At 39.7% G+C, this 14436-nt stretch overlaps 1 protein-coding gene across 1 annotated transcript in view; it reads right to left on the reverse strand.

The window, feature by feature from the left end:
* Positions 1-361: 361 nt before the first annotated feature.
* LOC121318938 (ephrin-B1-like) overlaps positions 362-14436 on the reverse strand; it is a 66658-nt gene continuing 52583 nt past the window's right edge. Inside the window, exons 3-5 of the mRNA XM_041256154.1 lie at positions 8753-8845; positions 4926-5054; positions 362-2967 (exon numbers count right to left, since the gene is read on the reverse strand). Of these exons, the coding sequence (XP_041112088.1) occupies positions 2579-2967; positions 4926-5054; positions 8753-8845 (611 nt within the window). The 3' untranslated portion in view covers positions 362-2578. The remainder of the gene's footprint in view (positions 2968-4925; positions 5055-8752; positions 8846-14436) is intronic.

Below are 14436 nucleotides of genomic sequence, written 5' to 3' on the forward strand. Positions count from 1 at the left end.
AAGAGGTCTTTTTCGTAGGTTTTTTTTCTAACAAAAAGCAAACAAGAAAATAATTCAAAAGTTTATACAAAATGTCTTTTCAAAAAGACAAATATTTACAAAGAAAATCTGCAATGAAAAACAAAAGGAACAAACATCTATTTTTTTTATATTTTCATAAATGGGATGCTAATAAATTTAACTTTTAAATTTCTTTTTTTTCACATATGTACATTGATTATTTTTTTTTGACTGTTTGTAAATCAAGTCATTTACAATATAGGCCAAAAAAAACAAAAAAAAAAACAATACAAATTATTAAAGAAAAAAATTTAAAAAAAAGAAAATTAAAACACAAAATGTAATTTACTTAATAATATACTTTATTTTTTCATTTAATTTGTTCCTATTTGAATTTGTCTATGGAACCATGATTTTTACGATGTCATGTTTTGATTTTGCAATATCTGCCTCGTTTGTTCGGTTAGTTGATTTATTTCCGGTCTCCACAATTAAAGTACACTCCCCCAGGCTTGGCTAGTGCTTACGCCAGTCCCATGGCACTCCCTAAATACATCTTTATTGTAGAATTACATGAAGTTTGTCAGGTTTAATAAAGTTCAGACTTCATAAAAGAGGCACTGCTTCCTTTGAATGTGGCTCTCCTATGTTTGCCTATCCTATATGGCTTTGTAATTCTTAGCCATTTCAAAGGGTTCCACTGATGTGTTTAGGGTTTAATCATTACTGTAGGTTTAGCATTGAAGTCAGCCCCTCTGCAGCCTTATTAGCCCATAAACAAACACGTTTATATAGTAAAGTCAAACACTGCTTAACCAGAAAAAAAGTATGCACTGCTGTCCTAGTCTTTATCTCTGTAAGAAATATGTGCTTCCCCTGACTACAGCCTATGTCTGTTACCGGAACAACAGGCATTTAGGTATACTCCGCCTCTATTATCTCCGGACACTGATCCTATGATCCATCACCAAAATATTGTTAATCAAAATACATCTTTTAAAAACACTGCTGCTTGTTTGCAGCTAGGTTAAAAACAAACTGACAGAGATTCTGGAGGTGGGAGGCCATTTTTCTTTCAGATGTTCCCAGCTGATCCTAGTAAGAGCAAAATAAAAAATAGCAGGTGTCTACACAAAGCAGTTCATTACAGCGCCACATTTTAAGAGCAGATTGTGTTGTAAAACACAACCTGATAGTACGGAATTTCTTGCCAGAGCATTAAATTTGCATTTTAGACCTGCCTTAACTCAAGGTAAAAAAATATACACTTTCATGTCAAAAATGAGGTTGTCATGTCATGGCTGATCAAATGCATGTTTCCACTTTACTTTACTTTTTTTTTTAATGGTTTAATAACCTGTTTACAGTCAAGGAATTATAGGTGTTAATGCTTGAACAACCATCAGTTTATTCATGGAGGCAACCGAGTACAAAACAGCTTCCATATCTGGCTACCTATGTGATAAAACGGAGTAATTAACATACAGAACTGCTCAACATATAACTCACGTGAGATACACAATACAGTTCCCCTGCTGTCTTATTCTCATTTCATTGTAACTTTTTATTTTGCCTTAAATAGTACAACATAGCTCAAAAGCACTGTGTGTTTTGTCCACCTTTGCTAGAAACTTAGCTTTATTCTTTCATAAACTACATGGCCACAAAGCTTCCATTTCAAAAAAGAACCACCAAAAAAACATTGCAGATTTTTCTTTTTTTGAAAATCGTGATATTGTCTGAGATTCTCCTAACACATGTTTCAGAATTCCCGTGACATTTCACAGCTGTCTACATACAGGATAAGGCCAGGCCTTTGGAAATAAGGCCAGATCCACAGTCACTATATGTCCTATATTGCAGCTGGCTGACTGGTGTTTTTTTTTCTGTGAAAAAATAACTTTATATATTTTATACCAGAGCTGAAACAAAACTAAAAAGAAAGCCTGATCAGCTTTAAATGAGAATCAGGTGGCAAAAAAATAATAATGATGATTATAAACAAGGTAAACATCATGATGTGAAACAAAAATGTTATGTGTTGTACTGTTTGTCATCCAGTCACCTGAGCGCTCTGAGAAGGCTTCAAGTCAGCTATGAAGTTCTTGCACGACAGACAAACCATCGTTTTAAGTTTTTCAGGTATCTTGTTCTCTCTCATATCTTTAGGAGCAAGAATAAAGGCATCTCAGTATCAGGGCCTAGCCTCAGTATCCAGCCTTTTTCATTTCCGAGGGTAAAACAGCTGAATAAAGAGGAAATGTGGCTCTATACTGTATATCCAAAGGGACAGTGAGAAACAAGAGGAAGAGAAGATGAGAAAAGGCCCACATAACCTGCCTTTGGCCTAGAGAGGAAATTATCTTGTCTACAGTCTCCATTAAGACCTTCTCCGTCATCCCTCGTTCTTTTGTTCTTGTTTTGTTTCCTTGTGTCACTGTTTTAAACACAATATTAAAAAAAGTCTCTATACCGACAACAGAAGGTCTAGGTAGTAAAATGTAGGCACGAATTCTCTAAAGCAAAATGTCCTAAATCCTTTTTCTTCGGTTCTTTCGTCTTACTGTTTCCCAGGTCTTCACACTTTGTAGTAGATGTTGGCGGGGCTCTGCGGTGGCATCTCCTGGACTATATAGACCGGGTGGCCATAGTCTCCGCTGACCTTCTCATAATGCGGGCAGTAGTTATTTTCTGTAGTCCGTAAGGGGATGATAATGTCACTGGGCTCAGAGCCAGCGTTGCCTGTGATCTTGGGGCTGGCCAGTGTGCTGAGGGACAGAGCTGCTGACCGCTGCTGGGTGTGCTTCCTGTGCCGTTTCTTGATCTTTATCAGGAGGATGACCAGGAAGATGATGATCAGGAGGAAGATGACACAGCCCGCTCCGATGGCAGTGAAAAGAGCTGGCCTGGAGCCAAAGATCCCATCCCCAGGAGGGGTCTTGTTTTCCCCATACTGGTTGTTTGTACCTGTGAAGAGGAAATGGATCAGCAGTTAGCACAGTACTGAGCCAGCTTTGACATGCCAGTGATTGTTGCATTATATATCTAATGCAAATCTTGCAAGAATGGATTTGGACAGAATACTACGATAATTATATCACCTGTATGGATTAGATTCTAAAAGCTGTTCAATCACTCATTAACATCAGGAATGCATTTATTTTTTTTCCAAAAGGAAAAATGCACGTAACAAAGTTACCAAATCTAAACAAATCCGTCATTTAACTGTGGGACTTGCAAACAGAAGTTGTTTTTGTTAGTTTGTCCCTGTGTGTTGAAACTTTCCTCAATACTCTTATGAGCATGGAATACACGGTATATACATGTCCTTATGTATATGTATATGATGCAGAGCTATGTATAGATCATGGAATGAAACTGGCTTTAAATTATATTGTTTGCTGTAAAAAGCTACTCTCTCATTAGATGTACAGGCTGAAGACTGATTCCAATTAGGTTGAGAGGCCCACTTCCTTCGTGGTTCACTTTCAATTCCAGCTTTCCTTACTATTTCTATTTCACTTTATCACCTCTCACTGTGAATGTAATGACACTGCTTCCTGACCAATGCAATCCTGAAATAAGGGCTGCAAGGTCTCTGATTAATGACAAAACGATGAGCTATAAAGCACTCCTCTGGGGGAGCAAACAGAGGAAATCAACACTGGAATTAAACAGAGAACGTCTGTATAAGTTCAAAGAATAGAGAAGTAAATATATATCGTTATATATTTGTTTCTCAACAGATTTTTTTTTTTATTGATCTCTGTAGTGTAAATTGTAATTCTTGTTGAATGCACTGAAGCCTGCCAACTCTCTGTAGAAATCTTTATTTATTTTTTACTTGTAGGAACAAGCAAGCCAATTTAAAAAATGCTTTTGGAATTGCTTTGGGAAAGTGTGTTCAGGCTTAACCACACCATTGCTGGGGTGCTTTTTAATCTCCCTGTTCCTGCTGCCTTTGAAGTGCAGGGTTTGCTTTTTGGTGACTTTTACGTTAAGCTCTGAAGATGTGTCACGTGATGAGTTTTAAATAAACTCTGGAGCTGTGACATACAGTAGTGGTTTTGCTTGCAAAGAAAAGGTTACATTGCACATGGAGGTGAGTTCCATGATGACATGACTTAGCAACCTGCTACTGGACCTTACAGGTGCTTAAAGCACAGCACTGCAAAGGGATAAAGCATAAAGCAGTTTTTCTTTTTCTATTTTTAAGGAAAAGACACCATGGGAGTCTTGGCATGGCCTCGGCCGAGGACAGAATTCACTTCTTGCACATCTGATTTTATTTTCTTCCTCAGCAGGCGACGGACTCGGAGGGAAAAAAAAAAGACTTTTAAAATCTTTATAAACTCTGACACTTTTCTGTTTTGCTTGACAAAAAAAAAAAAAGTTCTCTGGTGGCTGAAACCCGAGCAAAATAAATACAAATGAATACACCCAGTATGGTAATGCCTGAAATCCCTCTCTTCCTTGCAGCCCCACTGAGTGGTTTTAATAGGCTCTGACAAATGTATTCACTGCGCTATCACTGTATCTCAGTTACGATTTACATTTTTCATTACCACACTTGAGCACCACATCTATCTGCATTAGCATTCCGAATAATTAAAACCTTGACTGACACTTAGTACTTTTACCGCAACAAGTCTATATATATATATATATATATATATATATATATATATAGATATATATATAGATATATCTTTATCACAACTCAATTCTGGTCATGTACAATTCTGCAATGTAACAATAAACATTCCATCGGTGTAAGAATGCTTTATTTAATTCAATTTCAAAATTCAATTGAAAAATGAAACTGTACAGCTGCTTCCAGTCTACAGAGCGACGCCCAAATGAATGAGCCAAGAACAACAAGTGCTTCAGATACTCTTTGGCCTGTGTCCTGATAGGTTTCTTACCTTCACTGCCTTGATCTTCATCCGGCCTGTTTTTCCTGGCTGGGCTTGTGGTGATAGCCTTTATCGAGTTGTCCATCTCTTTAATTGGTTTTACTGTTACTGGCGGTTCTGGTACCACTGTGTTTGGATCTGGAAAGTTAAAACAAAACAAAAAATGTTAATTATCATCAGAAAATGTTAAACGAAATGTCAGTTTCAAGGAGTCACATCGCCTTGTAGGTCTAGCAACCACGGTTCTAGAGCAAAACCTGATGGCAACACTTGCCTTTTAATAGTGATTTAAGGTTTTAAAGGGATCAACCGAATCTCAAGAAGAATGTGTGAAATGGGTGTTTAAATACTATAATCTTGTGTGATGAGTTTTAACCACATGCTATATTGTACATTAAGTCACTTCATTCATACATAACCCTCTGGAGGTACACTTTACTTAATACAGTTGATATAAGAACAGCTTTAGCAAGTATAGGCATATTACAAGTTCAATAGATGTTTGCATTGCGATCTTAAATGCTTTGTTCACACAATGGCATAAAAAAATGTAATACAATACAGACAATAATACATGCAAGGTGGAGAATTGCCCTTCACCTCGCTTTGTTCCTACCTGTCACATTATTCAAATTTTTTATGATAAGGCACACTGAGGTTTTGTAGTCAGGTTATGAAGGAGCCATTTAATAAATGCAATAAAATCATGCATAGTTAACGTAGGCATATTTTACTGTTATATTTCTCTGGAGGACCTTCTAAGCCAATGTTCAGGGCTTTATTGGGTTTGTGTGCCATAAAAAGGAAGCACATACTCCAGAATATTCTTTAATTGAATCTCTTGATGTCTAACTAACATCAACAATTTTGCCACACCAAGTGACTTTCAATTCAAAGAACTACAGTAGCAATGCATTCAAACACATGAAGGACTGTGTGCTAGGGACACCAACAAATACTGCACCTATGCGCTCCAATATGGCTGGTTTCTCTTTACTGATTTCTGGACCCTGTAATAATTTATATTATTGCTTTGGTCAAGAAGCATCTCGTGTGGAAAAACGTGCCTGAAATAAAGTTTGCTCCTGAAAAAACAACGTAATTTTTCTTTTTGATTTTTAATGTCAAAAACGCTACATATTGAGTTGGAAACATTAAAAGCATTTATATAAGTGCTGTGCCGTAACTTGACAAGTAACAATATCACTGGAATATTTAGTATTTAACTTGGCTGAACGAGTGGTGCCACAAACATATCTTCTCCTGCACAAATCCACAAAGCAAAGTGCTCCTTGTGCAAGGCACAGCATGTACTGTCTGCAATGGGAATAGGCCTGAACGTCTAAAGAAACTTAAGTGTAAAACTATACAAACTGATAAGCTTTTCACAGAGCAATAATTACAGCCAAGTCTCAACCAGGTGCTGATAATGGTGTGTAATTACAGAAAATACAACAGCTATATATATCGCAATGGGAGAACACACGGCATATTGCAATACAATATACACATTTTCCATGCAGGTTTGTCTTCTAAGAGAAAGGTTATTTTAAAAGTCCAATACGAAGAGGCTAACACAGCAATGATCAGTTTTGTATTTCCAATGTTAGTTTACACACGAGACCTCACAGGCTGGCTGTCAGTTGATTGAAAGACACAATTCTTTAGTCCAGTGTCCCTGAACATCTGCAGGGCTACAGGTCTCAATGTTATTTTGAAAGCTTTGGAACAAAAAACTTCTAAAAGCTAACCAAGCAACTGTTTGTTAGTAAATGTGGTGCTTTTGTTAATAAAACAGTTGTGTTGCTTGACATACTGAAGTAATCAGCCTTTTGCAATGTTTTTATTTATTTTTTAAATGACCTAATTGTACTACTGGTTCAATCTGCTTGTTTTAATTTTGAGGGTAATTTTTTTTTGCGGGATGGTTGCTAAACAAGAAATGCGACTGATGTGGTAACCAATATGAAAACAAAACTTTTCTGTTGGTTTAATAAAGATCAATCTGCAGCCCGTGCCACCAAGTGCAGCATCCGGAACATAACATATGAAGGTTTTCCATATCTACAGATTTGCTGTTTGTCATTCATCTACTTCCATAAAACTGGCAACCCCACTTGGCCTTTAAAGGATTGAGGTCACCATTGTTTTTGACCTGGTTGGAGATCAAAAGGAGGTATGGAACCTTTATCAGTTTGCCAGGACACTGCTTGCATGTTACATCATACTCCCAGCACAAAATACAAAGAAATACTTATTTTTAAAACAAACATTTGTCACTCACTTGTATTTACACTTGTTGGAGTGGGACAGACAACCCGAGATAATAATTACCCGGCTCTCATATCTGAATAAATGAAGAGGTCCGGGGTTATCAGCCCCTTTCAGATAACCGATACTGTTATCTGCTATTCTGCTCTACAGTCAGACTAGGTGTGCGATTTAAAGCTTTGTGGTTTCTATTTCAGCCATCTTTGAGAATGAGTGTGCACAGCTAGATTGTGAAGGCAGGATTCTAGCATGACCCTGATCTACTGACTCCTCTCCAGGGTCAGGGAGGGGCATCTGTTGGGATGATTCCCAGCACTTCTGGTGAGTGAGCCCAGGCTGTCGAGGGAATCATTATAATCGCACACACAGTGCGATATCGCACCCCTTCAATATCTCATCCACGCAACATACAAAAATGTCTGGCTCTGTTCTGAACATTTCTGAATAGATAGACGTTTCACAACTGAAGCTTTTGCTTCTTTGCGATCAGAGACAGCACATTATATCAGCCTCTGGAGGGCCGTTTCCGTATCATTTATTTCCTGCCCGGTGACAAGGACGAGGGATATTAGACAAGGATTAGCACACAAACACCCCCTCCTCTGTCTGCCCTGCACATTTCTATTGACCTCAATAGCTGCTCTCGGTAATGTCCTCTGCTTCCAAGCACCACTACAGCATTGCTTGGCAGTCAGAGATGAGAGAATGCTGAATGAGGGGTTGTGTAGTTTAAAGTGAAGCCTGGGCCTGCTCTGCAACACTCCAGCATGAAGAGAGTGTGTGTGTGTGTGTGTGTGTGTGTGTGTGTGTGTGTGTGAGAGCGTGTGTGAGTGTGTCCGTGTCCGTGTCCGTGTATGTGTGTGTCCGTGTCCGTGTATGTGTGTGTCCGTGTGTGTGTGTGTGTGTGTGTGTGTGTGTGTGTGTGAGGTAATGGCACTGGGGGGGTCTGCTCTGTTAACAGAAGTGCTGTCTATTTCTGTTTCATTTTTTTTTGTAATATGAAATAGATGGGTCCCACAAGTCTGGTGAATCATAAAAAAAACAAAAAACAAAACAGAAACTTAAAAAAAAATGTTGGATCCCTACCTTTACCTTGAAAGACACTTCCCTACTCATGAATATAATAATAAAAAAAAAAAAGTCCAAAGCTTTTACTGTGGGCGCTTATAAATAGAATACAAAGTAATGTCTGAAATATTTTATGAGCTATGATGTCACCCGGTGGGCCATTTTCCATATCCTACTATTAGCTGCCGAATATCCACTATAAATCCCATGGCCAGGAGCGTTTCAGATTATGAGCAATAGGTTCAAGTGAAGCCATGGCTGTCCCATTATCTGCAACGCTTCCAGCCCAGTCAGCAGCTTTTAAATATCGCAAGCCCTGCAGTAACAGAAAGCTTTTACCATGTAGCTGTATATGTCTGTTCACAGGTACTACTTTATGAGAAAGATATAAGGCTACCATAAAATAGGAATTTTGAAATGTTTTTACTATATAAGCAACACAAACAATCCAACCCAAGAGGTTTGTCTATTATTACTATCGTAATAGAGTGGCTTACCTTGCCCAACTTTCATGATAATCTTCATGGAGCGAGTGTTGCAGACTCCGCCTTCTCTGTTCTCCAGTCCTTCTGCTGTCCCATTGGATGTAGCTGTAATGAAACAGTGTTCCCGTGTTAGTAAACTGTTCCCAGGAAATATCAAGAGCACAGATCGATACTGTGAGTTATGGCTTGCATTACAGAAAAAAAAAAAACATTGCATTACATTAAGGTCTCTAAAAGAGTTTCTTGTGCTCCAACGCTCATTAAAAACGGGTTCAAATCCACCAGATGCTTCATGAAGCATGTATTTATTATGCTGAACATGCTCTTTTCATCAAAAGGTACACATATTCAGGATCTTATTCACTCACAAATTCCTTGAAAGCACTCTATTTGGCCCTATTATTACCCACTTACTATCAGGATGGCGCTCGGTGGAAAAGCACACAGCTGCTCAGATTAAGTGGCACTCCCATTCCCCCATTATTAATAATCACCTGCTCCTATCAGGGCATCGTCCATTCTCTTTTCCCTCATGGATAACCAGGGGAATACACATTGATAATGTTTTTTTAATGAGGATGGCCTTCGCACGTTCCAGGACCTGCAATCACAGCATGATTTACCAGGCTCCTCTTTTTTTTCTTTTACCTCGGACTCCGCTCCGCAATGTGGGCTCATGGGGTGCCATGAGGGACAAGCCTGCCAGGGCACGCTCCACACGATGTGCCACGATGTGCTTGACAATGACTGGAGGACTGTGTATGACTTGTCTTTGATGACTTAATAGTTTAAATGAAAGAATGTTCACAATAAAAATGTACATATATTATGTTTGCCGTCAAACACTAACAATTGAAAGTGGGATATTTCAAATTGTATAACGAACAGCAATGTAGAAAGACAGGCACACCCATATATACACGAACGATGCAAACACAAGAGGCCTCTCGATTTACAAAGAAATTGCTTCAGATTGTAATCTTATCCTGAGAGAATGCATCAGCTTTCATGCAATGAGAAACTAGGCTTTTTGGACCGAGATCCATGAGCTGTGTGACTCCTACTTTTCTGTTTGGTCATTGCTGTTTTGTATTTTCACTCAGCACTTAGACTAGAGGTTTTGTTTGTAGAATATGTCTTCTCCTTGCACAAACTATGTCGGCAGTGCATTCGGCAAGTCAAGTTAGGAGCGTAACCATTACAGCATGTTACACATGTCCTGAGATGGTCACACAGGGACAGTGTGGCACAGTGGTCTAAAACCTTCTCTGGGGGACTGGTCTCAAATCATATACAGGAAGTAAACAAGGCTTTCGTCGCCCCCCCCCCCCCCCTCCCCTCAACCCCCACTGCTTTCCCAGTCTGTATCGCTACCATGCACACTGTCTTACTACCTTATCCAGCCCCTTCCCCCCATTAAGATGTTGCAGCTGAGTTCTCATTTAGGAAAGTGGTCACCTAATTAGATCGTACTCCATGAGAATCAAAGCTCTCTCTTTAAACCGAGCCACTGCACAAAGGCTGGGAGCCATGAGAAGAAAACTCTCCGCACACATCCAGGGATAATGCAAGTGCCTTGAGTAGAATTGTTTGCTTGCTAACCCAACTTTACTGTTTCTATGCAACCACCGCCCCCAAGTATAAATTTGACTTGTTCATTTATCGCCATTTTCAAGGGCATTATCACTGAAACTGGTCTTTGAAGAAAACAAGCATGTCATACAAAAAACAAGAAGAGACATGGGAATTTCAATCCACACGCAATTATTCTTGAACAAAGCAAAACAAAAAAAAAACACTTCAAGCATATCCCTGAAACTCTTGCCTTTTTCCTTGACATGTCTAATTATGGAACACTGCACTGTGGCATGCTATTTCATCAAACAACAATGTTCTGTATCCTGTTTATAGCACTCCAGGAAGATCAGAGCCAGCATAACACCGACACTTAATGCTATTCACTATCTGCAAACCATGGCTACCCCAGATAGGCATCCTTATCCACCCTCCCATCACAAAGAGCAGAAAGTTTAACAAAGCTCCACCTGAAGATGATTAAGTGAAGCAGATCTGTACTGTATACGGATGAAAATTTGTCAAACAGCAGACACTATGTCTGCTACATGCACTGCTAACCAAAACATTTTTTCTGGTGTGGTTTATATTCAAATGAATTACTCTGGATTCGGATCAAACCGTAGTTTCCCCGCTCGCTCGCACTGCATCGTGAAAGATGTCTGCTGTGTTTTGGAAACAGGAAGCTCCTGGAACACTTCCTCTGCTTACATCAGGGAGTAAAATAAACATCAGGGATGAGGAGGAATGTTGGTATGCTCCTTGGAAAAGCATGTTGTTAGTCACCCAACACAGTATGATAATGAAAATGTCCGACTGTAATACCAAGAACCCAGCAGCCAGAGCTGAGAAAGGTGTACCAGGTGCAAAACAGATGGTGTAGGGTGCAACACATCAGCACTAAACAAACACCTTGCAAACAGCTCATCCTTCATAGCAGCACTGACCTGGAAGGACAGGTTCTGTGGGTTTCCCCATTCACATGCTTAATGGACCTGTAAAGTGGCATGCATGGTTAAGAATGGAGCCATTGTAATCCACACATTTCACCATGCAATCACCACAAGTCACTTGTTGGACTATTTTAGGATTACCATTCCTTGCACAGAACAAGGTGGTTGCTTTTTGTCCCCAAGTTATTTAATTCCGAGAAACAACAATGCAGAGTGAAAGTAAAAGAAACAAATTTGCCTTCATTTATATATATATATAGCATTTATTTTTTATTTCTTTATAATTTTAAACCCTGTGTACTGTATTATTGCCAATTCTTCTTCTTGCAAATCTACCTGGTGGAAGAAACATGAATAAAAGCAAATCGTTTTTAATCTCTATGGCGGCAGCTGCAGAAGGAAAAAGTAAAAATCAATAGCCAAGAGCAACTACCCGATGAACAAATCATGTTTTAGTTTGTCGAATGGACCCTTAACGGTCTATTAGCAGGGAGGCTGGTGTTGAGTGGGTGTGGGTCTGCTGTCCGAGTGATGTCACCACTATTAAGATGCATCGTTCTGGGAAATGTGCCAATCTTCGGCCAAGCTGCCATGCAAACAGTGAATGTGGCACGGGACTAGAAAGCAGCAGGATAGTTCAAGATGACTCTATTGAATCAGACCTCTGTGGGCACGAAGGAGACTGAGGAGCCTTGTGCTGCATTGCTTTCATTTATTATACATCATTGACTCTGCCAATGCAGTCAGTTAATAAGAAATACAAAATACATTCACAAATCTATCACGTCGTGCCTCCCAGAATAGCCACGTTACAAATCGGCCTCGTTTCACATCTCTCATTTGGAAGTGTGCTTTTCAGGCCTTTGGGATCCCACTTGATAATAAAAACAGTAATGGCGGCTTGCCAACCCCCCCCCCCCCCCCCCCCCCCCCCCCAGCCCCATTCTACCTTTTCAGTTTGTTATTGGTATTGGACATACTTCAAACGGCAATCCTTTCTTTATTTTTAAAAAGTCAACCTGTCAAATTGGTCATCATCTGCACAGTTCTGTCAAGTGGAGAATTCTTGTCCCATCCACCACCCTCACCATGCCCCTAAAGGCTAAGACATTCCTGTGAAGACCCACAAAGGCCAGCTTTGAACCAGCTGCCATCTTTGACACAGGATGTGAAAAAAGTCCAAGGGAGAAGTCAGCAGCGTCCCATCTCTCCACACCTGCCGTGCACAAAATATAAAGAAGATCCTGTGTCAAAAACAACAAGGGCAGAGGCTCCGAGATACCCGGTGTGCGGTTAGCCTGAGCAACACTGAGCTCCTTCTTTCACCTGGAAAAACAGCAGGACTCCGGGATCCCTCGTCACAAGGGCAGGCTGCTAAGGGTCATGATGCTGCTCTTGTGACAAGGGGGTCTCCACTGCTAGTGCATATGAATACCAACTGCCTAAATACAAAAATCATTTATTTCTGAACTCGTTAATTTAATTTAACACCTTGCAAGTATTCTTAACATCGTACGACAATTCTTTGTCTTCCAATTGCACATATCTGTATGTTATAAAATGCACATACGACTTGAGCAGAGTGTGATTCCAGCAGCTTTTCGCTTATCCCCTGGGGTGCGTAAAACATCTTCTTTGTTGTTTGATAAAGAATACTTCCAAGGGGATTGTTTTATGTCCTAGCATTTCATCCCCATCTGCTGTTGGTTGGCCTGTTAATTCTACCCTTTGACCCAAACCACTGCACCGTGGCCCCAGGGCCCAGAACACTGTGGAAGGGCTGTTTCTACAACTCAGGCGGCATTATCAGGTGTCAAAAAATCAAACACGCTTTTAACTCTTTTCTGTTAATGACAGCTTTTGGCACGGCTAAGTACAGTAGCATCACTTAAGGCAAACTACCCCTTTGTCACTCTCTCTAACTACCTATAACACAGCCCACAATGGAAGGCATCTGGAAGGTTAGTATTCTTGTTTCCATTTCGATCTGGTGGACCCTCAAGCTCTTTTCCACCGTGGCCCGCTTCACTCCACCACTTTAAACCCTCTCACGTTACCCCTGGCACGCTGCTGCATTCTGCAATGAAGGAAATGTGCAGCTCTTGTAAATGTTCAGACACTCACTTAACAGCTTGTTAGGCCTCAAACTACTGAAAACGACGCCCTGCAAAAGCCTTTGCCAAGCTCAGCAAGCAAGTATAGCTACCCAATATAATGCAGAGCTCAGTCTGTAAATGCACATACACTAGCACGTTTCAACCCTTGCGCTCTTATAAATGCATGCATATCCAGGCAGCTTGTTGTTATTACCATGTCTTGAATTACAAATTGTCCCCTTTCGCATAATGCATGAATTTTTTTAATATATGAAAGTTAAGTCAAACTATTCATTTCCCCCAAATGCTTTAAATATGAGAATTTGTAGAGCAGTTAATTGCTCCCCTCTCTGAATCTGCAATGAAGTACAAAACAGATTGACTCCAGGCCGTGGGTTTGTTTTCCACTCAATGGAACCACCCTGTTTGATCATCAAGCTCCAGATAAAACATGCAAGCTTATTAGCTGAAACTGCAGCCTGCATTCTTAGTCCAGAGCACACACTTAGGTAATGACACCAGGATATTGTCTTCTTGGCTATTGAAAAACAAATTAAAATAAACATAAAACTATCTGCTGACATAATTTCCTGCGGTTTCTTCTAATTTGCACGCTTAATTGAAATGTGAATCTCTCAAATACCCAAATTAATGTATTAATTTCACATCTAGCAAGCAGAGAAAAATAAAAGGCATCTCTGTGAATATGATATGAATTATGGACAGGGTTTTTTTTTTTTCTACTCTACGTAAGACACACAGTTTTTATCTTTGAAACAGAAGTGTCTCAAGATAGGTATGTATTTTTTTATTGCAGTTTTTTTCTGTGACATTTAGAGACAAATCCTTAAAATGTCAAAGTCAACATTGAAAGGAAAGAGTTTCCTGCAAGGTGAATTCTGTTCTCTCGCTCTCTTAAAATGATTAATATCTGGATTACTGTAACGCTCTGCACTTCAAACCTAGGACATCGCTAACCCTCCTCAGGTGATCAGCAGTGAATTCTATACTATGACTGCTGGGGAACACACGGAAAGCAGGTGAAAAATGCAAAGAACTGTAGCTTTCATCA

This window comes from Polyodon spathula, chromosome 7, assembly GCF_017654505.1.
Source record: "Polyodon spathula isolate WHYD16114869_AA chromosome 7, ASM1765450v1, whole genome shotgun sequence".
NCBI lineage: Eukaryota > Metazoa > Chordata > Actinopteri > Acipenseriformes > Polyodontidae > Polyodon > Polyodon spathula.